The 27,470-nt window shown below is 34.2% G+C and overlaps 1 protein-coding gene across 5 annotated transcripts in view; it reads right to left on the bottom strand.

The window, feature by feature from the left end:
- Positions 1-27,470, bottom strand: part of LOC134725380 (sodium/calcium exchanger 3-like) — a 136,955-nt gene that overhangs the window by 23,000 nt on the left and 86,485 nt on the right. Inside the window, exons 1-4 of one of the 5 annotated variants that reach the window (XM_063589153.1) lie at positions 21,944-21,961; positions 20,464-21,138; positions 16,308-16,325; positions 13,895-13,945 (exon numbers count right to left, since the gene is read on the bottom strand). In XM_063589153.1, coding sequence (XP_063445223.1) covers positions 13,895-13,945; positions 16,308-16,325; positions 20,464-21,121 — 727 coding nt within the window. In that variant the 5' untranslated portion in view covers positions 21,122-21,138; positions 21,944-21,961. Of the gene's footprint in view, positions 1-13,894; positions 13,946-16,307; positions 16,326-20,463; positions 21,139-21,943; positions 21,962-27,470 lie in introns of those variants that run through there. The other 4 variants (XM_063589152.1, XM_063589154.1, XM_063589155.1 and 1 more) reach the window with 4 other exon arrangements.

Below are 27,470 nucleotides of genomic sequence, written 5' to 3'. Positions count from 1 at the left end.
TTTATATATACAGAGTCAATGATTTGGTTGAATTTTATGGACATTGAAAGACCAGGGGGGTCTCAACCTCATTTAAGCGGTCTCGGGTAGGTTTTCGCTATATATTTTGAATATCCAACTGGCACTTTGGGCGCTCCGTAAACATAGAAGACAGGAAGTGTACCCAAAGTCCTTTTAGTCACGTTTGTATCTACCTATTGACTAAATGTCTGTTAAATATTAGAAAGATTGAGAGATCAGGGGGCTCTCACCATCACCCTGTGCCCTTTGTCCTAAAATTTGGACATTTTTTGACTGAAAAGTGACAATCTTAGCCCTCCGTAGATATTGAAGATGACGTTTTTCTGGAAACTCCATTTAATACAATCTTTATATATACAGAGTCAATGATTTGGTTGAATTTTATGGACATTGAAAGACCAGGGGGGTCTCAACCTCATTTAAGCGGTCTCGGGTAGGTTTTCGCTATATATTTTGAATATCCAACTGGCACTTTGGGCGCTCCGTAAACATAGAAGACAGGAAGTGTACCCAAAGTCCTTTTAGTCACGTTTGTATCTACCTATTGACTAAATGTCTGTTAAATATTAGAAAGATTGAGAGATCAGGGGGCTCTCACCATCACCCTGTGCCCTTTGTCCTAAAATTTGGACATTTTTTGACTGAAAAGTGACAATCTTAGCCCTCCGTAGATATTGAAGATGACGTTTTTCTGGAAACTCCATTTAATACAATCTTTATATATACAGAGTCAATGATTTGGTTGAATTTTATGGACATTGAAAGACCAGGGGGGTCTCAACCTCATTTAAGCGGTCTCGGGTAGGTTTTCGCTATATATTTTGAATATCCAACTGGCACTTTGGGCGCTCCGTAAACATAGAAGACAGGAAGTGTACCCAAAGTCCTTTTAGTCACGTTTGTATCTACCTATTGACTAAATGTCTGTTAAATATTAGAAAGATTGAGAGATCAGGGGGCTCTCACCATCACCCTGTGCCCTTTGTCCTAAAATTTGGACATTTTTTGACTGAAAAGTGACAATCTTAGCCCTCCGTAGATATTGAAGATGACGTTTTTCTGGAAACTCCATTTAATACAATCTTTATATATACAGAGTCAATGATTTGGTTGAATTTTATGGACATTGAAAGACCAGGGGGGTCTCAACCTCATTTAAGCGGTCTCGGGTAGGTTTTCGCTATATATTTTGAATATCCAACTGGCACTTTGGGCGCTCCGTAAACATAGAAGACAGGAAGTGTACCCAAAGTCCTTTTAGTCACGTTTGTATCTACCTATTGACTAAATGTCTGTTAAATATTAGAAAGATTGAGAGATCAGGGGGCTCTCACCATCACCCTGTGCCCTTTGTCCTAAAATTTGGACATTTTTTGACTGAAAAGTGACAATCTTAGCCCTCCGTAGATATTTAAGATGACGTTTTTCTGGAAACTCCATTTAATACAATCTTTATATATACAGAGTCAATGATTTGGTTGAATTTTATGGACATTGAAAGACCAGGGGGGTCTCAACCTCATTTAAGCGGTCTCGGGTAGGTTTTCGCTATATATTTTGAATATCCAACTGGCACTTTGGGCGCTCCGTAAACATAGAAGACAGGAAGTGTACCCAAAGTCCTTTTAGTCACGTTTGTATCTACCTATTGACTAAATGTCTGTTAAATATTAGAAAGATTGAGAGATCAGGGGGCTCTCACCATCACCCTGTGCCCTTTGTCCTAAAATTTGGACATTTTTTGACTGAAAAGTGACAATCTTAGCCCTCCGTAGATATTGAAGATGACGTTTTTCTGGAAACTCCATTTAATACAATCTTTATATATACAGAGTCAATGATTTGGTTGAATTTTATGGACATTGAAAGACCAGGGGGGTCTCAACCTCATTTAAGCGGTCTCGGGTAGGTTTTCGCTATATATTTTGAATATCCAACTGGCACTTTGGGCGCTCCGTAAACATAGAAGACAGGAAGTGTACCCAAAGTCCTTTTAGTCACGTTTGTATCTACCTATTGACTAAATGTCTGTTAAATATTAGAAAGATTGAGAGATCAGGGGGCTCTCACCATCACCCTGTGCCCTTTGTCCTAAAATTTGGACATTTTTTGACTGAAAAGTGACAATCTTAGCCCTCCGTAGATATTGAAGATGACGTTTTTCTGGAAACTCCATTTAATACAATCTTTATATATACAGAGTCAATGATTTGGTTGAATTTTATGGACATTGAAAGACCAGGGGGGTCTCAACCTCATTTAAGCGGTCTCGGGTAGGTTTTCGCTATATATTTTGAATATCCAACTGGCACTTTGGGCGCTCCGTAAACATAGAAGACAGGAAGTGTACCCAAAGTCCTTTTAGTCACGTTTGTATCTACCTATTGACTAAATGTCTGTTAAATATTAGAAAGATTGAGAGATCAGGGGGCTCTCACCATCACCCTGTGCCCTTTGTCCTAAAATTTGGACATTTTTTGACTGAAAAGTGACAATCTTAGCCCTCCGTAGATATTGAAGATGACGTTTTTCTGGAAACTCCATTTAATACAATCTTTATATATACAGAGTCAATGATTTGGTTGAATTTTATGGACATTGAAAGACCAGGGGGGTCTCAACCTCATTTAAGCGGTCTCGGGTAGGTTTTCGCTATATATTTTGAATATCCAACTGGCACTTTGGGCGCTCCGTAAACATAGAAGACAGGAAGTGTACCCAAAGTCCTTTTAGTCACGTTTGTATCTACCTATTGACTAAATGTCTGTTAAATATTAGAAAGATTGAGAGATCAGGGGGCTCTCACCATCACCCTGTGCCCTTTGTCCTAAAATTTGGACATTTTTTGACTGAAAAGTGACAATCTTAGCCCTCCGTAGATATTGAAGATGACGTTTTTCTGGAAACTCCATTTAATACAATCTTTATATATACAGAGTCAATGATTTGGTTGAATTTTATGGACATTGAAAGACCAGGGGGGTCTCAACCTCATTTAAGCGGTCTCGGGTAGGTTTTCGCTATATATTTTGAATATCCAACTGGCACTTTGGGCGCTCCGTAAACATAGAAGACAGGAAGTGTACCCAAAGTCCTTTTAGTCACGTTTGTATCTACCTATTGACTAAATGTCTGTTAAATATTAGAAAGATTGAGAGATCAGGGGGCTCTCACCATCACCCTGTGCCCTTTGTCCTAAAATTTGGACATTTTTTGACTGAAAAGTGACAATCTTAGCCCTCCGTAGATATTGAAGATGACGTTTTTCTGGAAACTCCATTTAATACAATCTTTATATATACAGAGTCAATGATTTGGTTGAATTTTATGGACATTGAAAGACCAGGGGGGTCTCAACCTCATTTAAGCGGTCTCGGGTAGGTTTTCGCTATATATTTTGAATATCCAACTGGCACTTTGGGCGCTCCGTAAACATAGAAGACAGGAAGTGTACCCAAAGTCCTTTTAGTCACGTTTGTATCTACCTATTGACTAAATGTCTGTTAAATATTAGAAAGATTGAGAGATCAGGGGGCTCTCACCATCACCCTGTGCCCTTTGTCCTAAAATTTGGACATTTTTTGACTGAAAAGTGACAATCTTAGCCCTCCGTAGATATTGAAGATGACGTTTTTCTGGAAACTCCATTTAATACAATCTTTATATATACAGAGTCAATGATTTGGTTGAATTTTATGGACATTGAAAGACCAGGGGGGTCTCAACCTCATTTAAGCGGTCTCGGGTAGGTTTTCGCTATATATTTTGAATATCCAACTGGCACTTTGGGCGCTCCGTAAACATAGAAGACAGGAAGTGTACCCAAAGTCCTTTTAGTCACGTTTGTATCTACCTATTGACTAAATGTCTGTTAAATATTAGAAAGATTGAGAGATCAGGGGGCTCTCACCATCACCCTGTGCCCTTTGTCCTAAAATTTGGACATTTTTTGACTGAAAAGTGACAATCTTAGCCCTCCGTAGATATTGAAGATGACGTTTTTCTGGAAACTCCATTTAATACAATCTTTATATATACAGAGTCAATGATTTGGTTGAATTTTATGGACATTGAAAGACCAGGGGGGTCTCAACCTCATTTAAGCGGTCTCGGGTAGGTTTTCGCTATATATTTTGAATATCCAACTGGCACTTTGGGCGCTCCGTAAACATAGAAGACAGGAAGTGTACCCAAAGTCCTTTTAGTCACGTTTGTATCTACCTATTGACTAAATGTCTGTTAAATATTAGAAAGATTGAGAGATCAGGGGGCTCTCACCATCACCCTGTGCCCTTTGTCCTAAAATTTGGACATTTTTTGACTGAAAAGTGACAATCTTAGCCCTCCGTAGATATTGAAGATGACGTTTTTCTGGAAACTCCATTTAATACAATCTTTATATATACAGAGTCAATGATTTGGTTGAATTTTATGGACATTGAAAGACCAGGGGGGTCTCAACCTCATTTAAGCGGTCTCGGGTAGGTTTTCGCTATATATTTTGAATATCCAACTGGCACTTTGGGCGCTCCGTAAACATAGAAGACAGGAAGTGTACCCAAAGTCCTTTTAGTCACGTTTGTATCTACCTATTGACTAAATGTCTGTTAAATATTAGAAAGATTGAGAGATCAGGGGGCTCTCACCATCACCCTGTGCCCTTTGTCCTAAAATTTGGACATTTTTTGACTGAAAAGTGACAATCTTAGCCCTCCGTAGATATTGAAGATGACGTTTTTCTGGAAACTCCATTTAATACAATCTTTATATATACAGAGTCAATGATTTGGTTGAATTTTATGGACATTGAAAGACCAGGGGGGTCTCAACCTCATTTAAGCGGTCTCGGGTAGGTTTTCGCTATATATTTTGAATATCCAACTGGCACTTTGGGCGCTCCGTAAACATAGAAGACAGGAAGTGTACCCAAAGTCCTTTTAGTCACGTTTGTATCTACCTATTGACTAAATGTCTGTTAAATATTAGAAAGATTGAGAGATCAGGGGGCTCTCACCATCACCCTGTGCCCTTTGTCCTAAAATTTGGACATTTTTTGACTGAAAAGTGACAATCTTAGCCCTCCGTAGATATTGAAGATGACGTTTTTCTGGAAACTCCATTTAATACAATCTTTATATATACAGAGTCAATGATTTGGTTGAATTTTATGGACATTGAAAGACCAGGGGGGTCTCAACCTCATTTAAGCGGTCTCGGGTAGGTTTTCGCTATATATTTTGAATATCCAACTGGCACTTTGGGCGCTCCGTAAACATAGAAGACAGGAAGTGTACCCAAAGTCCTTTTAGTCACGTTTGTATCTACCTATTGACTAAATGTCTGTTAAATATTAGAAAGATTGAGAGATCAGGGGGCTCTCACCATCACCCTGTGCCCTTTGTCCTAAAATTTGGACATTTTTTGACTGAAAAGTGACAATCTTAGCCCTCCGTAGATATTGAAGATGACGTTTTTCTGGAAACTCCATTTAATACAATCTTTATATATACAGAGTCAATGATTTGGTTGAATTTTATGGACATTGAAAGACCAGGGGGGTCTCAACCTCATTTAAGCGGTCTCGGGTAGGTTTTCGCTATATATTTTGAATATCCAACTGGCACTTTGGGCGCTCCGTAAACATAGAAGACAGGAAGTGTACCCAAAGTCCTTTTAGTCACGTTTGTATCTACCTATTGACTAAATGTCTGTTAAATATTAGAAAGATTGAGAGATCAGGGGGCTCTCACCATCACCCTGTGCCCTTTGTCCTAAAATTTGGACATTTTTTGACTGAAAAGTGACAATCTTAGCCCTCCGTAGATATTGAAGATGACGTTTTTCTGGAAACTCCATTTAATACAATCTTTATATATACAGAGTCAATGATTTGGTTGAATTTTATGGACATTGAAAGACCAGGGGGGTCTCAACCTCATTTAAGCGGTCTCGGGTAGGTTTTCGCTATATATTTTGAATATCCAACTGGCACTTTGGGCGCTCCGTAAACATAGAAGACAGGAAGTGTACCCAAAGTCCTTTTAGTCACGTTTGTATCTACCTATTGACTAAATGTCTGTTAAATATTAGAAAGATTGAGAGATCAGGGGGCTCTCACCATCACCCTGTGCCCTTTGTCCTAAAATTTGGACATTTTTTGACTGAAAAGTGACAATCTTAGCCCTCCGTAGATATTGAAGATGACGTTTTTCTGGAAACTCCATTTAATACAATCTTTATATATACAGAGTCAATGATTTGGTTGAATTTTATGGACATTGAAAGACCAGGGGGGTCTCAACCTCATTTAAGCGGTCTCGGGTAGGTTTTCGCTATATATTTTGAATATCCAACTGGCACTTTGGGCGCTCCGTAAACATAGAAGACAGGAAGTGTACCCAAAGTCCTTTTAGTCACGTTTGTATCTACCTATTGACTAAATGTCTGTTAAATATTAGAAAGATTGAGAGATCAGGGGGCTCTCACCATCACCCTGTGCCCTTTGTCCTAAAATTTGGACATTTTTTGACTGAAAAGTGACAATCTTAGCCCTCCGTAGATATTGAAGATGACGTTTTTCTGGAAACTCCATTTAATACAATCTTTATATATACAGAGTCAATGATTTGGTTGAATTTTATGGACATTGAAAGACCAGGGGGGTCTCAACCTCATTTAAGCGGTCTCGGGTAGGTTTTCGCTATATATTTTGAATATCCAACTGGCACTTTGGGCGCTCCGTAAACATAGAAGACAGGAAGTGTACCCAAAGTCCTTTTAGTCACGTTTGTATCTACCTATTGACTAAATGTCTGTTAAATATTAGAAAGATTGAGAGATCAGGGGGCTCTCACCATCACCCTGTGCCCTTTGTCCTAAAATTTGGACATTTTTTGACTGAAAAGTGACAATCTTAGCCCTCCGTAGATATTGAAGATGACGTTTTTCTGGAAACTCCATTTAATACAATCTTTATATATACAGAGTCAATGATTTGGTTGAATTTTATGGACATTGAAAGACCAGGGGGGTCTCAACCTCATTTAAGCGGTCTCGGGTAGGTTTTCGCTATATATTTTGAATATCCAACTGGCACTTTGGGCGCTCCGTAAACATAGAAGACAGGAAGTGTACCCAAAGTCCTTTTAGTCACGTTTGTATCTACCTATTGACTAAATGTCTGTTAAATATTAGAAAGATTGAGAGATCAGGGGGCTCTCACCATCACCCTGTGCCCTTTGTCCTAAAATTTGGACATTTTTTGACTGAAAAGTGACAATCTTAGCCCTCCGTAGATATTGAAGATGACGTTTTTCTGGAAACTCCATTTAATACAATCTTTATATATACAGAGTCAATGATTTGGTTGAATTTTATGGACATTGAAAGACCAGGGGGGTCTCAACCTCATTTAAGCGGTCTCGGGTAGGTTTTCGCTATATATTTTGAATATCCAACTGGCACTTTGGGCGCTCCGTAAACATAGAAGACAGGAAGTGTACCCAAAGTCCTTTTAGTCACGTTTGTATCTACCTATTGACTAAATGTCTGTTAAATATTAGAAAGATTGAGAGATCAGGGGGCTCTCACCATCACCCTGTGCCCTTTGTCCTAAAATTTGGACATTTTTTGACTGAAAAGTGACAATCTTAGCCCTCCGTAGATATTGAAGATGACGTTTTTCTGGAAACTCCATTTAATACAATCTTTATATATACAGAGTCAATGATTTGGTTGAATTTTATGGACATTGAAAGACCAGGGGGGTCTCAACCTCATTTAAGCGGTCTCGGGTAGGTTTTCGCTATATATTTTGAATATCCAACTGGCACTTTGGGCGCTCCGTAAACATAGAAGACAGGAAGTGTACCCAAAGTCCTTTTAGTCACGTTTGTATCTACCTATTGACTAAATGTCTGTTAAATATTAGAAAGATTGAGAGATCAGGGGGCTCTCACCATCACCCTGTGCCCTTTGTCCTAAAATTTGGACATTTTTTGACTGAAAAGTGACAATCTTAGCCCTCCGTAGATATTGAAGATGACGTTTTTCTGGAAACTCCATTTAATACAATCTTTATATATACAGAGTCAATGATTTGGTTGAATTTTATGGACATTGAAAGACCAGGGGGGTCTCAACCTCATTTAAGCGGTCTCGGGTAGGTTTTCGCTATATATTTTGAATATCCAACTGGCACTTTGGGCGCTCCGTAAACATAGAAGACAGGAAGTGTACCCAAAGTCCTTTTAGTCACGTTTGTATCTACCTATTGACTAAATGTCTGTTAAATATTAGAAAGATTGAGAGATCAGGGGGCTCTCACCATCACCCTGTGCCCTTTGTCCTAAAATTTGGACATTTTTTGACTGAAAAGTGACAATCTTAGCCCTCCGTAGATATTGAAGATGACGTTTTTCTGGAAACTCCATTTAATACAATCTTTATATATACAGAGTCAATGATTTGGTTGAATTTTATGGACATTGAAAGACCAGGGGGGTCTCAACCTCATTTAAGCGGTCTCGGGTAGGTTTTCGCTATATATTTTGAATATCCAACTGGCACTTTGGGCGCTCCGTAAACATAGAAGACAGGAAGTGTACCCAAAGTCCTTTTAGTCACGTTTGTATCTACCTATTGACTAAATGTCTGTTAAATATTAGAAAGATTGAGAGATCAGGGGGCTCTCACCATCACCCTGTGCCCTTTGTCCTAAAATTTGGACATTTTTTGACTGAAAAGTGACAATCTTAGCCCTCCGTAGATATTGAAGATGACGTTTTTCTGGAAACTCCATTTAATACAATCTTTATATATACAGAGTCAATGATTTGGTTGAATTTTATGGACATTGAAAGACCAGGGGGGTCTCAACCTCATTTAAGCGGTCTCGGGTAGGTTTTCGCTATATATTTTGAATATCCAACTGGCACTTTGGGCGCTCCGTAAACATAGAAGACAGGAAGTGTACCCAAAGTCCTTTTAGTCACGTTTGTATCTACCTATTGACTAAATGTCTGTTAAATATTAGAAAGATTGAGAGATCAGGGGGCTCTCACCATCACCCTGTGCCCTTTGTCCTAAAATTTGGACATTTTTTGACTGAAAAGTGACAATCTTAGCCCTCCGTAGATATTGAAGATGACGTTTTTCTGGAAACTCCATTTAATACAATCTTTATATATACAGAGTCAATGATTTGGTTGAATTTTATGGACATTGAAAGACCAGGGGGGTCTCAACCTCATTTAAGCGGTCTCGGGTAGGTTTTCGCTATATATTTTGAATATCCAACTGGCACTTTGGGCGCTCCGTAAACATAGAAGACAGGAAGTGTACCCAAAGTCCTTTTAGTCACGTTTGTATCTACCTATTGACTAAATGTCTGTTAAATATTAGAAAGATTGAGAGATCAGGGGGCTCTCACCATCACCCTGTGCCCTTTGTCCTAAAATTTGGACATTTTTTGACTGAAAAGTGACAATCTTAGCCCTCCGTAGATATTGAAGATGACGTTTTTCTGGAAACTCCATTTAATACAATCTTTATATATACAGAGTCAATGATTTGGTTGAATTTTATGGACATTGAAAGACCAGGGGGGTCTCAACCTCATTTAAGCGGTCTCGGGTAGGTTTTCGCTATATATTTTGAATATCCAACTGGCACTTTGGGCGCTCCGTAAACATAGAAGACAGGAAGTGTACCCAAAGTCCTTTTAGTCACGTTTGTATCTACCTATTGACTAAATGTCTGTTAAATATTAGAAAGATTGAGAGATCAGGGGGCTCTCACCATCACCCTGTGCCCTTTGTCCTAAAATTTGGACATTTTTTGACTGAAAAGTGACAATCTTAGCCCTCCGTAGATATTGAAGATGACGTTTTTCTGGAAACTCCATTTAATACAATCTTTATATATACAGAGTCAATGATTTGGTTGAATTTTATGGACATTGAAAGACCAGGGGGGTCTCAACCTCATTTAAGCGGTCTCGGGTAGGTTTTCGCTATATATTTTGAATATCCAACTGGCACTTTGGGCGCTCCGTAAACATAGAAGACAGGAAGTGTACCCAAAGTCCTTTTAGTCACGTTTGTATCTACCTATTGACTAAATGTCTGTTAAATATTAGAAAGATTGAGAGATCAGGGGGCTCTCACCATCACCCTGTGCCCTTTGTCCTAAAATTTGGACATTTTTTGACTGAAAAGTGACAATCTTAGCCCTCCGTAGATATTGAAGATGACGTTTTTCTGGAAACTCCATTTAATACAATCTTTATATATACAGAGTCAATGATTTGGTTGAATTTTATGGACATTGAAAGACCAGGGGGGTCTCAACCTCATTTAAGCGGTCTCGGGTAGGTTTTCGCTATATATTTTGAATATCCAACTGGCACTTTGGGCGCTCCGTAAACATAGAAGACAGGAAGTGTACCCAAAGTCCTTTTAGTCACGTTTGTATCTACCTATTGACTAAATGTCTGTTAAATATTAGAAAGATTGAGAGATCAGGGGGCTCTCACCATCACCCTGTGCCCTTTGTCCTAAAATTTGGACATTTTTTGACTGAAAAGTGACAATCTTAGCCCTCCGTAGATATTGAAGATGACGTTTTTCTGGAAACTCCATTTAATACAATCTTTATATATACAGAGTCAATGATTTGGTTGAATTTTATGGACATTGAAAGACCAGGGGGGTCTCAACCTCATTTAAGCGGTCTCGGGTAGGTTTTCGCTATATATTTTGAATATCCAACTGGCACTTTGGGCGCTCCGTAAACATAGAAGACAGGAAGTGTACCCAAAGTCCTTTTAGTCACGTTTGTATCTACCTATTGACTAAATGTCTGTTAAATATTAGAAAGATTGAGAGATCAGGGGGCTCTCACCATCACCCTGTGCCCTTTGTCCTAAAATTTGGACATTTTTTGACTGAAAAGTGACAATCTTAGCCCTCCGTAGATATTGAAGATGACGTTTTTCTGGAAACTCCATTTAATACAATCTTTATATATACAGAGTCAATGATTTGGTTGAATTTTATGGACATTGAAAGACCAGGGGGGTCTCAACCTCATTTAAGCGGTCTCGGGTAGGTTTTCGCTATATATTTTGAATATCCAACTGGCACTTTGGGCGCTCCGTAAACATAGAAGACAGGAAGTGTACCCAAAGTCCTTTTAGTCACGTTTGTATCTACCTATTGACTAAATGTCTGTTAAATATTAGAAAGATTGAGAGATCAGGGGGCTCTCACCATCACCCTGTGCCCTTTGTCCTAAAATTTGGACATTTTTTGACTGAAAAGTGACAATCTTAGCCCTCCGTAGATATTGAAGATGACGTTTTTCTGGAAACTCCATTTAATACAATCTTTATATATACAGAGTCAATGATTTGGTTGAATTTTATGGACATTGAAAGACCAGGGGGGTCTCAACCTCATTTAAGCGGTCTCGGGTAGGTTTTCGCTATATATTTTGAATATCCAACTGGCACTTTGGGCGCTCCGTAAACATAGAAGACAGGAAGTGTACCCAAAGTCCTTTTAGTCACGTTTGTATCTACCTATTGACTAAATGTCTGTTAAATATTAGAAAGATTGAGAGATCAGGGGGCTCTCACCATCACCCTGTGCCCTTTGTCCTAAAATTTGGACATTTTTTTACTGAAATTTTTTTTTTTTGGCTTTCCATATATATTTCTATTTATAGTTAAAAATATTTCTAGAGTTATTGGTTTTTCTTTTTGTCGTAAGAAACATTATACACAAAAGTACATCTTTGAAGTCGCTTTTATGACAAAACTCTATATTACATACAGAAAAATAAGTCGCACGGAAAAGGGTTTATATTCGAGGACAACGAGAAATTGTGACAGCTTGAAAAGGTCATTTAATGATTCCTACGTATCTTATCAGTCCTTTTGACTATGAAAATCGTGCTTTTTATAATTTCAAGTATTTAATTTTCTTTTGATTTTTCACTAAATTTTGAATATCAAACTGGCTGCTAGCAGCCGGTTGGATATTGAATATCGAATAACGAATAACGAACCGGCTGCTAACTTCACATTCATCATTTCTTGTCGTAAATATATTATTTCAAATAGTTACTACTATTTAGAAGATAATTTAATTTAGCTCAAGTAACATGCACCTTTTCTTCCATTTAGAATTTTTAATTTTGAGAAATAATGAATTGCCTGGGAAATCCAATCGCTCTTTAGGGATGAACAGTCTTTTGTGTTAAAAACCATTCAGGAATGTTACAGTTTGCATGACTAAAGATAGGTTTGGACTGAGACCATCCTGAGATGACGCAAATTTGCATATTTATAACTCGGTGATTGTTTAAACTTTATTTATACTGTTATCAAAAATTACATATGTAAGTTGACATTTAGCTAAAAGTAATGTCTTTATAAATACAGGAGAAGCAATGAGCTAGTGAAGAAATGACACAAATACTGTAAATCAACTTATTTTCGCGGATACTTTATTTCGTGTTTTACCCTTTCTTGACTACTTCGCGGCTATTTAATTTCGCGATTATCTGAATTACTTGATGAAGTTTATGAAGGAAATATCAAAGATTGACATATTCGCGACGATTTATATTCGCGTTATTTTTCTACTCGCGAAAGTCACGAAAATAAATCGCTCGCGAAAATAAGTTGGTTTACAGTAGTACTTGACGTAAGAATTACTTCAAAACCTGTTTATTGTTCTCCAGTGCTAGTTCAAAACATTGTGTTTACATTTTCATTTTAGAAACATTTAATATATCACCAAATGTATCTGTAAAATGTTCACCTAACTGGTCGTCATTGGTAAACAATCCTGATATAATTGGTTTTAAGATCTTAACACCATATTTGCCGTAATAAGTATAACACTTTGTTGTAGGACTTTATATCAATAAAACAATTCTACTCTATATGACTTACCAGAAATAATAGACATAGATTTATGACAATTTGATAATCTATCTACATACAGAAATCATAATAGTTTACCATTGAGTCATGCAAAGAGTTTGTGCAGAATCTAAATTCAAACATATAAATACATAATATCAAGAAATATTTCTTTTTTTCCGAGATTAAGAATTTTTTAGTTTTAGTTTTCTTGCACTTTTTAGATTCTGCACTGCCAGAAATATTGTTAACAAAACGAAGAGAGTGAAAGACATAAAATCTACGTCTAACTAACTTGGGTCTAGGAGGTAAAAACAATCAACATGAAAATTAATACTAATAGGTAGGACTAATTTCCAATAAATATTTCACACTGGGATCATGTTTATCCTTGACTGAAATTTACAAAATAAAGCTCCATATGTGAACTTTCCGTCTGAATCAACACAATGTTGTATTTTTGAACATAAAACCACATTTTGAATATTAAAATGATTAATTTTGGCCAAGACTTTAATTTTGAGAGATTGATAGATTGTTTGAGCATTTGTTCCCCCCCAAAAAATGAACATGAATGAATTCCAAAAGAAAAACGAAACTATTCAAATTAAAGTAATGATTGTCCCATGTTTACATTACTTCATAATGCTGACACTATAAGTCTTGTCTGACATCATGGATATTATCTATAATTATCTTTTTTTAAATTTATGATAATGATGATGTGATCTTGTGAGTAAAAAAATATCATTGGGAATTAGCCATACCTTTCACTTAATACAATCTGCTGCAAATAATAACTATGGTTAACGCATACACTATTAACCGATCTGAAAGAAAGCTTCATTTTCAACGGCACTGAATGAAGTAACATGCACATGTTTAGAGGAGCATTCCATTTTAAACTACGGGGGATAACCATGCATTGTTTAAACTCAATACCTATCCTGATTCGCACTTTCACATCCTTTATAGTTGTATCTGACTTTTCACCTATATAAATATAACTTTACAAATGAACGATAACATACAATTTAAAAATGAATGGGCAGCTGAAAACAATGGACTGTTTTAAAAAATACATATACGTTCGGAAAATAAACGTGCACATGTGCGAAAACATTCTAGTGCTGAAAATGTGAAGATACAAAGTAAATGCAGATGTGGGTCAGACATTTCACCAGTTATGTCCAACTAGTCTGATATCCCAATAAATATTGACGTGTTTGAACGGTTGCTACAAATTCTACTGTGGTGTCAGCTTGTGGTTTATCTTTACCACCTTTATGCTTTATTCTTTATTAATTTACTATACCCATGATTCACATATACATAATTTAAAAAGTATGCAGACTAATATGACAATTGTTCTATTTGAGGAAATAACAATACAGTTCGATATGTCTGAAATCGGAACCTGATGTCGCTCCAATTTAACAGCACCAAAATATGTACTTTTTGAAAACACCCTCAATTATTAATTGATCGGTATACTGACACAAGTCCTTCAATTTGAATTTCAAGCTGGCGGGATTTCTCACCTTAAAGATTCTTTAACAACAAGAAAGGTGCATTGCATAAGAACTTCATATTCTAAACGATTAACACTTATTACCACAAATAAAATAGTCAATAAAAAAGAATATTCATTAAAAAGTTTCAGACCTGAAATGATTGGGAAAAATAATATAAATATTTTTCTGTTTTTAAGATTCGAAAAAAATATACGAATGAATATATAACAAGTATCGATATATTCACTTACAAAAAAATACTATTTTAATTACATGTGTTACCGTTTGATTAACTAATGACATGTAATTTCTTTTTCTTTTTGAAAACTTTAGAAGCTATAATAACCATAGATAAATAACTAAGATACAGATGGTTTTAACTAAAAAAAAGTCGACTTATGCGTCAACATTTCGATTATATAAAGAACCAACGTCACTGAGTAGACATAAAACGAATCTGTATAGATTGAAATAGTGCTGATGAAAAAAATCCCCATTAAGTTCTATCCTTTCTTCAAATCTTGAAGAACTTTTAGGAGAACTGACAGTTATATTTTTCGAACCTTTTCGGACAGTTCTGATTATTCATGTTTTTGTTTATTCATTTTTCATTTAATTTCTTAATCTCTATTATATGTATAATAAAATTTTAAGATGGAAATCGTCATTATCTTTTAGTTTCTGTTAATTAGCTACCTGGTGTTCATAGATCAAACTAACTTCCGAAAAAGTATAATAATATACAAATATAATTGTATTTGTTTAAAAAATAGATTATGAATATAGAGTAATAGAATTAATAACTTGTTCATATGGGACATAAATTAGTATTATAGACTGATTCTGATCAACTCAACCAAGTGAGAGACTTCAATTAACGTTGTAAATTAAGGGAAATATATAGCGTGTTCTACTTTTAAATCAGTTATAATAAACGAGTGCATAGGTTCTTGTAAGATATTGATTGAGTAAAAAGTACATGTTACTTGACTCAAGAATGATAAAAAAAAAATGAATAAAAATTCACTTTCTGTTTTCAAAACATATGCTTGTTCATAAATACAAATGTAATATGTAAAGTTTCTTTTTTGCATATATTAAATAATCATTCTGTTTTTCAGAAACTGGAAATGATAGCTTTTTGTCGAATGCGATTAGCAAATTCGATATTTTTTTTAAATAATGCTTTGTAGAAACTGTTATGATTTTAGAATAGGTTTTCGATATTTTTTTTAAATAATGCTTTGTAGAAACTGTTATGATTTTAGAATAGGTTTAAAAAGATGCCTTATAACAAACCACGAGACCTTCGCATTGCAGAATAAGATAAAATGAAAAAAACACCAACTATCTTTATTTATCCCGAAACGTATAAAATATAACAAAAACAATCGATATTCGTTGATTTATTTAACCACTGTATAATCAAAGTGGTAATGAAATGTTTTCAATGCCAAGAAATGAACAAGTCACAAGATGTTTGCGATCCAAACAATATTTAGTATAAAAGATATTCGCAACAACTCCTTACCACTAATAAAATTAACGGTACCAATTTTCTTGCTCCAGATGCGCATTTTGACAATACATGTCTCTTCCGTGATTCTCGTGGCCAAAATATTTGAAATCCAAAGCTTATATAAAAGATGAAGAGCTATAATTCAAAAGGTGTAAAGTGTAGTATACTGGAAATCTACTTATGTGCACACAATTAGTAAATATATTAGTCAGAGATAAAGAGAGAAATTCATAAAAATCCTGTGCAAGTTCCATGCCTATATTGTTAAAGGAAATAGAAAGTATTATAAAAAAAAGAGATTGATATGATGTCAATTATTTACCTTCTACCGCTTTTGGTCCTGAAATGAATGTAGACGATATTATATCATATTGCTGAACGATCAACATAATTCTAGAGTACTTTTCGCATCACTATCATTTTGACATTCCTTATTTAAATCACAATTATTCATCTTGAACAGATTCCCTTAACCTCCTGCTAATACAATTTAAAATTTAAAAAATACTACTTCGAATTGTTTCTGAACTTTATCATATTAAATGCAAACAAAAATATTTTTGTATGCTCTTCTAATAGAATTAAAATTTGAGATAATGTACAGTTTACAATTCTAGTTTCGATGGAATCGAGTTTACGTTAAAGCTTTTAGACGAGGTCTATGTAGTTTTATTTCATATGAAGTTTGATGCATAAAAGAAATAACATCTTTTTATATATCTTTTATCTAAAGAAAAAAGTCAGTTCAGCAACAAAAGTTTCAAACTGAATATAAAATGGTCAAACTGAAAAGGGTACCTTTAAAAATACAAGAGTGCTTTATATGTTTGTTCATAGAATTGCAACAATCTATCTTAATATTATGACAGTTAATGACAAAACATAGATATGAGACCTTAAAGGACATTACTAAAGTTTATTTCATTGATGAGCCTATGCTATGTAATTCGGTGATATTTAAGCGTATGACTCTTTTTATCTCATCAATGAGTTATAGCAAAATACAAACAAAGTTAACTCATAAAAGACCTTTACCTCCAGATTCACTGTAAAACCTTCTTTGTCAACATAAGAAAAAAAACTGATATCCAATCATCTTATCAAGAACATTAAACGAATGTCATGAAAACGTCACTGACTACGGACCAATAAATCAAGTGATTCCTATATAACCTTTCATACATATGATGGGTCTTAATTATAACTGCGTCCGAACACGAAAAACACATGTACTTAAAGTAGGAATTCAGTAACAGAGCAAGAAACTGAACGATTCTTTTATAAATTCAGTTAGTACCATATTTCTAATACTTCAAAGATGACTTTTCGGTCAATTTGTTGGTCTAAACTGAGCAGAGCAGAAAATTATCTTACAACACATCATTTTATGTTATAATGAAATAAAGTAAATTAATAAAAATACAGAGCTTCAAGGCAAATTCAAAATAGATATTCCTTGCCAAATTGCAGAAACAAAGCTTAAACACATCAAACTAATGGAAAAAACAAATGTCATAATCCTGACTTATATAGGCATTTACCTAATGTAGAATATGGTAGATTAAACCTAGTTTTTAACAAGCCAAACCTGTAATATTTATATAAAAAAGACAATGTTAAGTATTACTATGTGTATACACTGTAATAGACCAGATCTGCAGAATAACATTTCAAATTCATGAAGATTCAACAATTATGTTATTCATTTGTTTGATGTGTTTGAACTTTTTATTTTTGCATTTAATTAGGGATTTCCTTCTTCTAATTTTCCTCAGAATACGGAATTTCGTTATTTTACTTTTCAAATCCAACCTTTTTTTTGACAAAAACATGAAATAATATTAAATTAAAGGATCTATGCAAGCAATATTTGAATTAGGCTTAAACACCCTATGATAGTGGTTTACTCTTGGGACCTATTAAAATAAAATAAAAATGAAAGTGTTATAGGATTTTGAAAATAATATTTGTTTTCGTATTCGTTATTATGTTTCTGTGTTGAGATATGATTTCATGTCCAATTCACTTTCAAAAGGGGCAAACCATTTCCTCACAGACAAACAGTACTGATTTGTTAATGCTCATTTCGACAAACAATTTCTTTTCGATTATGTTCGAGGAAAAAATATTTGGGATTAAAATATAAAACAAGTTTTGAGCGTTTTAACTACCAATGAGAACAAAACAGTAGAGTATAACTAAGAAATCAACATATACAAGGGAGTCAATAACTGAATTTCTTAAGTTCCTTGAATAAAAGAGGACCATTCACAGCTCACACGTCGAAGAAAAACTAACAACGCCCTGGCTAAAATGATGTAAAGACGAATAGGTCTAGAAAACATCCAATTGAAAACTAAAGACTTAACAAAGCGAAACTCCGACATAAAGACGGAAGTGACCTGAAGTGACCCATAGGTGTTGCAGTTTTTTTAAATCAATATTTTGTTTTTTTATCATTGTTTTATGGTGTGTGCATGCATTTGCTTTTTCACATTATGCAATTGTTTCCATGATAAAGTTATTTGTTGTATAATGAGTCCTTGTTGCCCTGTCCTTTCATCTTTTCACTTAAAAAGAAACATTACCATTACCCTATCTTGTTACATTATGTTGTGCAACGTCATTGATCGAGTATTTAAGACTTTCGTGCTCATGAATATTTTATGACCCTCAAGAGTCTTGAGGATTGCGATCATAATGCAATTTCCGTTATCCTTAATGTGACGACACGTTTCATTTACACTTCTAAGAAATCAGTGCAAACGAGCTCGTCTATCTTGCTACTTGTCACCTTTTTCAATCGTAGACAATTGACAAAACAAACAAACATTGCAGGTTGTCACGTTTAAATAGATTTACAAATAAAACCTCACATGAAACCATCAATATCAAAGCCCAGTTATCAGAATCGATCTTGTATAATACCGATATTATATCATTGGGGTTTCTAATCAGATAAATATCGCTGAACACTTATTTCCTCAATAAAAATAATTTCTTAACACCTATTAATTGTTATAAAATGTATTTTCTATCATAAAAATTTTTTCGACAAGGTTTTAGTCATGTTAGATTCAATTCCATTATTTTGTAATCAACTATATTTATGTTACCCATAATGAACCTCTCATAAGTGCTTTTACTCTTAGAAAACAATTGGTTCGGTAACAATATAAATCCCAGAAAAAAATTTAATGTTGCAGATCATATTGATTTTGTTGAGTCTAGTATCCTGTGCCAACTAAACATAAAAAGGCTGTTAAGACGCCTTTAGAATGCCAATTGTAGTACTGAAATAAAATGATGGATTATTTGCATATAATATCAGTTTTAACATCCGAAACTGCTTTTGAGTAAGAAATGTCAAATTGTAAAATATGCTTTCGTGTTTTAAGAATGTTAATTAAAAGATTGCCCTAACAAGACAATATACTTTCATTATTTCTAATTTGAAAATGTGCCCTTTTGAAGTGGAAATTCATAAAAGAGATATGTTTGTTAATACGTTTTATCATGAATAAAATGGTTTTATATGGCTAATAAAGGTTTCTCATATGCAAATAAGTTTGTTAATTTTTTATATTACCTTTTGACGATTTTCAACGAATCAATTTTTACGTTATCACTCTGGAGAAACATTCTATTTAACCTTCAAAAGGTGGAGATATATAAGATTTTCAATTCTTATCAATCAAACTGTACAGAACTTTATCTTACCTCCTAATAATTTCTAGGAATATAATTGGTGTTGAGAAAAATCTTTTCAACAGGTTTCAACAGACGAAGCAATTAAGGAACGATTGAAATGAATTCTTAAAACACGTTTAAATGACATTTAAAGGTAACAAGTTGTTATTGTAGGTATTGTTTAGACCAATGGGAGTAGGTTCTTAATAGTTATGTTTTGAAAACGATAGTCGGTAAGATAAATTCGTTGAATAGTGTTCTAGTGACCTGATACGATATATGTGAGGTCAATAAATTTCATATGGGGATTCAAGCTTCTGACCGCATGTATATCGTAAATGGTCACTAGAACACTTATGTAAGTAATAGTTTCACTTGTTTATAACTTTGTAACACAATACACTATATTGTCTTGCAGACCTTATAGATGATATTAATAGTTTATCGACTATTCTAATAAAACTAATGGTATTCTCTCTTGGGGAAAACTTTGATAAAATAAACAACGTTTAAATTGATACAATATGAATATTTAATGCACCTTAATTTCAATTTCATATATAAACAAAAGAAAAAAAAGTTCATCGAACACTTAAAATTAGATTGAGTAGTTGGAACGTATGATAATATTCACAAATGAAATAATAGTGCACACTAGGTGTTGTTTGTGCAAAAACAATCATTTACTGAAAAATAGTTAAATGTAATGTATGTCGACTGTTTTTTACATAGCAAAAGGGGGAGGGGCATGTTTTTCTCTATCCTACGATTATCAAAAAATTACATACCAATTCCAATCTCGACTTCAGACGATGTCTTATTGTTCTTCACGCAACAGCATCCTTTATCAACAGCATACGACACTATTATTAACGCGGGAAAAAGCAAGAACGTTACAATAGATTCCCACAGGTCTACAACATTAGGTGTTATTACCATAAGCACTAGGGCTAACCATACGTATGCAAAGAGATTAAAGACAGACGTTACTACATAAACTGGTATCACATTGATTCTACGAATTTCGTCTTTTGGTATACTAACTATACAAATTGCAGTAATAACTAATAAATTAAACGCAGCTGATCCAACAATAGTTCCAGGTCCAAGCTTGCCAGGCTTAAATGAATTTCCACATATTTCTATCACATTCAGTAATATTTCTGGTGCACTTGTTCCAAAAGCAAGCAAACTAAGATTAGCTACAGTGTCATTCCAAACCTTCACTTCAACATCCCTTATGCCATCTTTCACGTCAGAATCAGCAATTTTTACAACTTTAGTTTTGCTCGTTATTTTCTCTATAGCACACATGAAAGTGTCTGCTACAATAGCTATTCCTAGAAAACACCAAATCATTGCAATGAGATATAACGTGGCTCTTAATCCAACGTGCCATGTTGATTCGTTGAAAATGGGCAGCACAATTCCCGAACAATCACTCATTTTGTCATCGTTTCAATCTAAAAAATAAAAAAACAATAAGTAAATAGTGTTATAATTAACTAATTAACGGTGTGTCTTTTCTCTACCATAAACGTTATGTAATTGCATAAACATTAAAAATAAAAAATGTGGTATGATTGCCACTGTAAATGCTATCCCTCGGAGTTCAAATCACGTAAATATTAGCAAATGAATAAGCACCGAACGATCTTCGACGATTAGAAAATTTAAGATTATCAAAAAGCGCGGAGGTTTGGCTAGCCATAATTCCAGGGTCTATCCATCAATTTTTTTCTGAAAATGTCTTGCACCAAGTCAGGAATATGACAGTTTTTATCTAATAGTTTATTTTTATGTATCTTGCATTGTCGTTTGTTTTTGTTGCACTTCAGTGCTCTGTTGTTTCGTTATTTTCCTCTTATGGTTGTTGTGTTTCCCTCGGTTTTAGTTTGTTACTCTCAATCGATTCATGACTTTAGAACTGTGGTATACTACTGTTACATTTATTTACCGTATAACCATCTATAATCGGCTCGAACATATCAAACTAAAAATCTAAAGATGTGAGTCATGCTTTAGTCATAAACAGTGCCGTAATTTAGCATGTTTGGATTGAACATCACGTTAATAACTCCAAATCTATTGTTTTGAAATCACATTTACTTTGTTACCAGCTGATTAAGTCGACCGATCATATTTAGATATCCTTGATTTTCCTTTGAATAGTTCGTTTTTCTTTTAAACTAGAAAACCGACACCGTCATGTTATTAACCATGAGAACAAGATTTTAATTGTCTATGATTTGGTAAAATGCAACTCACCGTTACATCTAAAATATAAGAGATAAGCTTTAATTGTTTACGTTTTCGTCTTTTGGTCTCTGAATGATAGTTATGCCACCGGCAATCATTCCACGTTCCCTTGTCTTAAAAAAGATCAAATATATAAACACATAATACTTATAATAGACTCCAACATATAAGTACTAGTACTTTGCATTACAAATGATTTAATATAGTGACGTCTTTATATTTCAAGCGAATACAATTTTAAACCAAAAGTTCATCATGCATTATTGCTTTTCAGTTCACATAGCCAATCAATCTAATTCGTAATATAATAAATTATTTACCGTAGTGTTTTATACTAATAATATACTTTTAAATAATCGAATGAAAATATCTGATATGTTTTTCATATGTTTTCTTAATTGTCTTACATAACAAAGAAGCGTCGATAAAATACCTATATAGAAATAGAATAATTTACATGCAATTTTAACTAAGCAGAACATGAAATGAGATGCGAAATTATTTCAACATGGAAAATCAAAAGTCAAAGTAATGCATATTTAAATAATGTTTCTAAATTGAGGTCTGCTAATGGCTCTTCTTAGCCTGGAGGATTAATGTATAATTAATAAAAATGTTGGTAAAGTATAAAAAAAAAAATATGTTTAAATGTGGGAAGTTTAAAACGTAAGCTCTGAGATAAGGTGAATATTAGTTGACATTTGTTAGACTACAAACGATCTAAATTAAATAATCTTTTGAAAAAAAATGGTCAAGAACTGATAGTTTAGACAGTTGGTCAGGTGGTGGGCATGCAAGCAAATTGAAAATACCACATCATAAGTTTGATGCATTTGAAGTGCTTTTGATGATTTTACTACATCAGGAATGCGCAAACCCAAAACTTTGAAGGCCAAATATATCTTCCTAACTTTATATCTGAGGAGTTATAGGACCAAGGGGAATAAAAAGAGAATATTTGAATGGACCCTAAGTCAATTTCTCAATAATTTATAAATTTAGCAATTTTCATTTGTTCATTTTCAGATCCAAAAATCATTTTAGAAGTGACTAAATTTAATCTATTTTAAGAAAAAGGTTAGAAATGTCGTTTACGTCCCTATTACTCGTAGTGTTACGCCTTGTATCATTTACTACTGGTGAAACAAGTTTTGCAATAAAGACCTTATTTAGCAATTTTCAAACTACAGTTTAAATATTAAAGCACCATGTGAATTGTTTCACACCAACATTTACCAATTTTTGTCTTCTCTGTCTGTAGTGTATGTTTATACAGTTTTGTCTGATGGGTCTAATAATGTCACATTAACCAATTATTTTTGTTTGTGTTGCTTTCCCAATTGTGTCTACTAGTATTTGATGGAACAATGAACAACTCACATGTAAGTAGAAGGTTCAGCTAGCTATAAAACCAGGATTAAACTACAATTTTCTTCGGAAATATCTGTACCAAGTAATGATTTCGGCACTTATTTTTAAAAATTCATTTAATTGATAGCGTTTGATTTTGTCATCTTTTTCTCCAAAAAAACCCAACACATTATTGATATTCATGTCATCACCGAAATATTGACTACTGGGCTGGTGTTACCCTCGGGGACGAAACGTCCACCAGCAGTGGCATCGACCCAGTGGTGTAAATATTTATCAAAGGTACCAGGATTATAATTTAGTACGCCAGACGCGCGTTTCGCCTACATAAGACTCATCAGTGACGTTCATATCAAAATATTTATAAAGCCAAACAAGTACATAGTTGAGCATTGAGGATCCAAAAGTCCAAAAATGTGTGCCAAATACGGCTAAGGTTATCTACGCCTGTGATAAGAACATCCTTAGTTTTTCGTAAAATTCAAAGTTTTGTAAACAGGAAATTTATTAAAAAAAAACCAACACATTATTGATATTCATGTCATCACCGAAATATTGACTACTGGGCTGGTGTTACCCTCGGGGACGAAACGTCCACCAGCAGTGGCATCGACCCAGTGGTGTAAATATTTATCAAAGGTACCAGGATTATAATTTAGTACGCCAGACGCGCGTTTCGCCTACATAAGACTCATCAGTGACGTTCATATCAAAATATTTATAAAGCCAAACAAGTACAAAGTTGAGCATTGAGGATCCAAAAGTCCAAAAATGTGTGCCAAATACGGCTAAGGTTATCTATGCCTTGGATAAGAAAATCCTTAGTTTTTTTTCTCGTAAAATTCAAAGTTTTGTAAACAGGAAATTTATAAAAATTACCACATTATTGATATTCATGTCAACACCGAAATGTTGACTACTGGGCTGGTGATACCCTCGGGGACGAAACGTCCACCAGCAGTGGCATCGATCCAGTGGTGTAAATAGTTATAAAAGGTACCAGGATTATAATTTAGTACGAAAGAAGTGACCATGCTATCTTCTCCATCAGCCTTGTACAGCTTCATTATAACATAAAGATTAATAAAATTGGAACACAATACGATTGAAAACTTCGATAGAATCGATTTATCACCCATAAAGTTTCTATCAAATGACAATATAAAACACGTTTTATATAGCTCCTTTTATTTAGAGGTAAAATCAATTTATAGGTGAATAAACTTGTTTTCGTAAAGTGGCATCTTCAACATCTTTTTTGTTGTTGTTCGAAATGCTACATCATAAAGATACACAAGAGACGAATAAACAGTTATGAGTTCTAAAGAAACAACTGGAGATCTGAAATCAACATTAGATTCAGTGAGGCGCCAAAGAAAAAGTAACAATTACTGACAAGATTGGGCATTCAAATAACCATGACTTTAGATAAACTTATTTATTGGTTCTTAGTCTCCGCCCTATTACAAAAGATGTTGATTTGTGGTTATCTTAATTTTAAATTGAATGATACTAGAAAAATTAAATTGCATTCAGTATTGAGTTATTGGTAAATTGTTTGAAAAATTATGTTATGAGCCATTGGTTACGAGTATACCGTTGTCTGAAACTAATGAATATATAGAATAAATGCAAAAATATTGGCGTTGAACTCTATATAGGACATAAACCAAATGTAACAATAGTTCAGAATGTTATCTTAATTCAATGACTGTCACGATAGAGAGTAAAGAATAACAATGGGTAGTAATTAGAGTTCATCAATATGTGTAAAAGGTTAATATACTTAAGGTATTTCAAATGTCACAAATTAAGATACAGATAGACTAATACGGGAGTAATATTATTGAAATAGAGTAGAACAGTTGTATTCACACGGGTAGCATCACATACAATGTATGTATCAAACGTCCCGAGGATTCAAAATAGTATCAGGTACAAGAATCAGGTCTAAGAACATCAATGAACATGGAAATAATGGCAGAGTGGTTATGGTGCTATGTTGCACCAATGACAAAGTCAATATATCTCTACTTCTTTGCAGAACTGTACCGAACAATTTTATGATGGCAATCACTGAACTTCTGGCGTTTCTTTTACTAACGGCAACATTTTGTATACCGCTGTTCCATAGTCATAGTTCTATTAGGCAAAAACAAAATCCGGGTAACAAACTTAAACAGAGGGAAACACATCAACTATAAGAGGAAAACATCGGAACAACGGACACACTGAACTACTAAAAAGGCAAAATATATAAACACCAATATACATAGAAACGGACTGTACATTATAACTGACATATTCCTGGCTTGGTACATGACATTTAATGATAAAAAAACGATAATTTGAACCTGAGCTTATCATAGTAAATCTTCCTTATAATCCTGCTGTTAGAAGTTGAGTAACACAATCTGCCCCGGCAATAGACAACATTTGCTGTATGTGGCAAAGAAAATGCGAATTTTGTTTCCTGACTGTTCTTCACCTTCGTACTTAACATACTTCTAACTTTATTATTATTTAATCGTCACTAAGGAGTCTTTTGTAGACGAGTTGCGCGTCTAGCGTACACAATTCGAAGCCTTGTATTTGCCATTTCTGTGATGGGTTTAATTACAGATATAGTAAACAATCCACAAGACACAGCATACGAAATTGAAGATTGAGCAAGGAAACTTCTAACTTTGTTGAAGTTTCCCCATATCATTAAAATCATCGAGATCATATTTTATCAATCTGGTTGTGAACTCCCTTGCCTAAATAAAGGCAACAGCAGTATACCACTTTTCGAAATTCATAAATCGATTGAGAAAAAAACAAATCCAGGTTACAAATTGAAACTGAGGGAAACACATCAAATATAAGAAAGAACTACGACACAACATAAACACAACACACACAGAAGCGAACAATAATAAAACAATGACCATTTTCCTGACTTGTACAGGATAGTTTAAGAAGAAAAAAATGGTTGGTTGAACCTGGTTTTGCGGTGAGCCAAACCTCGCGCTTTTATGACAATGTTAAATATCAACATTACATGGCAGAACTACAGAACAAATAAATGCAAGAACATTCAGGAGAAAGAAATGCACAAATAAATCTTAAAATAGGACATTTCGACACGCTATATGCTTATAATGCACCAGTGACCGCTATATCAAAATAGTAAAGAACGGTATCTTTTATTTACATGGAGAGGAACCTTTATGTGCGACATAATCAAACAAAGACAACAAAGAAAAGTGGAATGGCCGCTTACGGGACGTCGGAATTTGTCTTTTCCAGAATACGGGACTGGGACTTTACTTTTAGCGCGAATATGGAATTAACACCTATCGAGACACGATAATTAATGATAATTAATAATTTTTCGATATTCGGTACAGAATGTCTTATTTTTCCGGAATTCGAAATGCCACCACCTCATACCGTCCCTCAATCATGGGTAGGTTGCAGACATATGACTTTAAACATAATCTTTTAGATAACCATCAAATAATTTAAAACTAACTTTAAAATGTGAATCAGAAATATCTAAGAAAATAAACACAGAGAGCAACAAAAATCTTCATAGTAAAAAGGCTATGCAAACATGATACATGAATTGAAATTCAGACAAAACCCAAACAGGCGATGTCATTAATTATCATATCAATAAAGCATAGTGTCTGATTGTGTCTAATTTTGTTGGAGATACTTCAATGGGAAAAAAGCCATTAAATTTTCTGATAAAGCATAGAATGAGAATGGAGTAATGATTCTTGTAGATAAAAACTAGCTAATTCAAATAGGATTCTCGTGAGACCGGTAGCAAACAGGCTAATTGGTTAATAATTCTTCATTTAAATATTTTCCTTGTCACCTTAGAGACAAAACTGTATTAATTACATTTACCATGTTCATACAAATAAATCATCATTGAATATTTACTTTCTGCAAAGATTTTAAGTTACGTCAAATAGATTTATAATTGCTCACTGAAATATCATATAGGATATTAGTTTCTATAGAAAAGATAGAACACCCTGAAAGTTATTTATTATTCATAATATTTCTAAAAACATTTAAATTTGTTTCAACTATAAATGGTACTTTGTTTGTTTTTGCGGTAAAGCCGAGATCAAAAGGCATTTCAACTTTCAATCAATATAAACCATTG

The sequence above is a fragment of the Mytilus trossulus genome, chromosome 7 (assembly GCF_036588685.1).
Source record: "Mytilus trossulus isolate FHL-02 chromosome 7, PNRI_Mtr1.1.1.hap1, whole genome shotgun sequence".
Lineage (NCBI taxonomy): Eukaryota > Metazoa > Mollusca > Bivalvia > Mytilida > Mytilidae > Mytilus > Mytilus trossulus.
The sequence above is the reverse complement of the archived record's forward strand: the minus strand, read 5'-3'. Positions and strand labels throughout refer to the sequence as shown.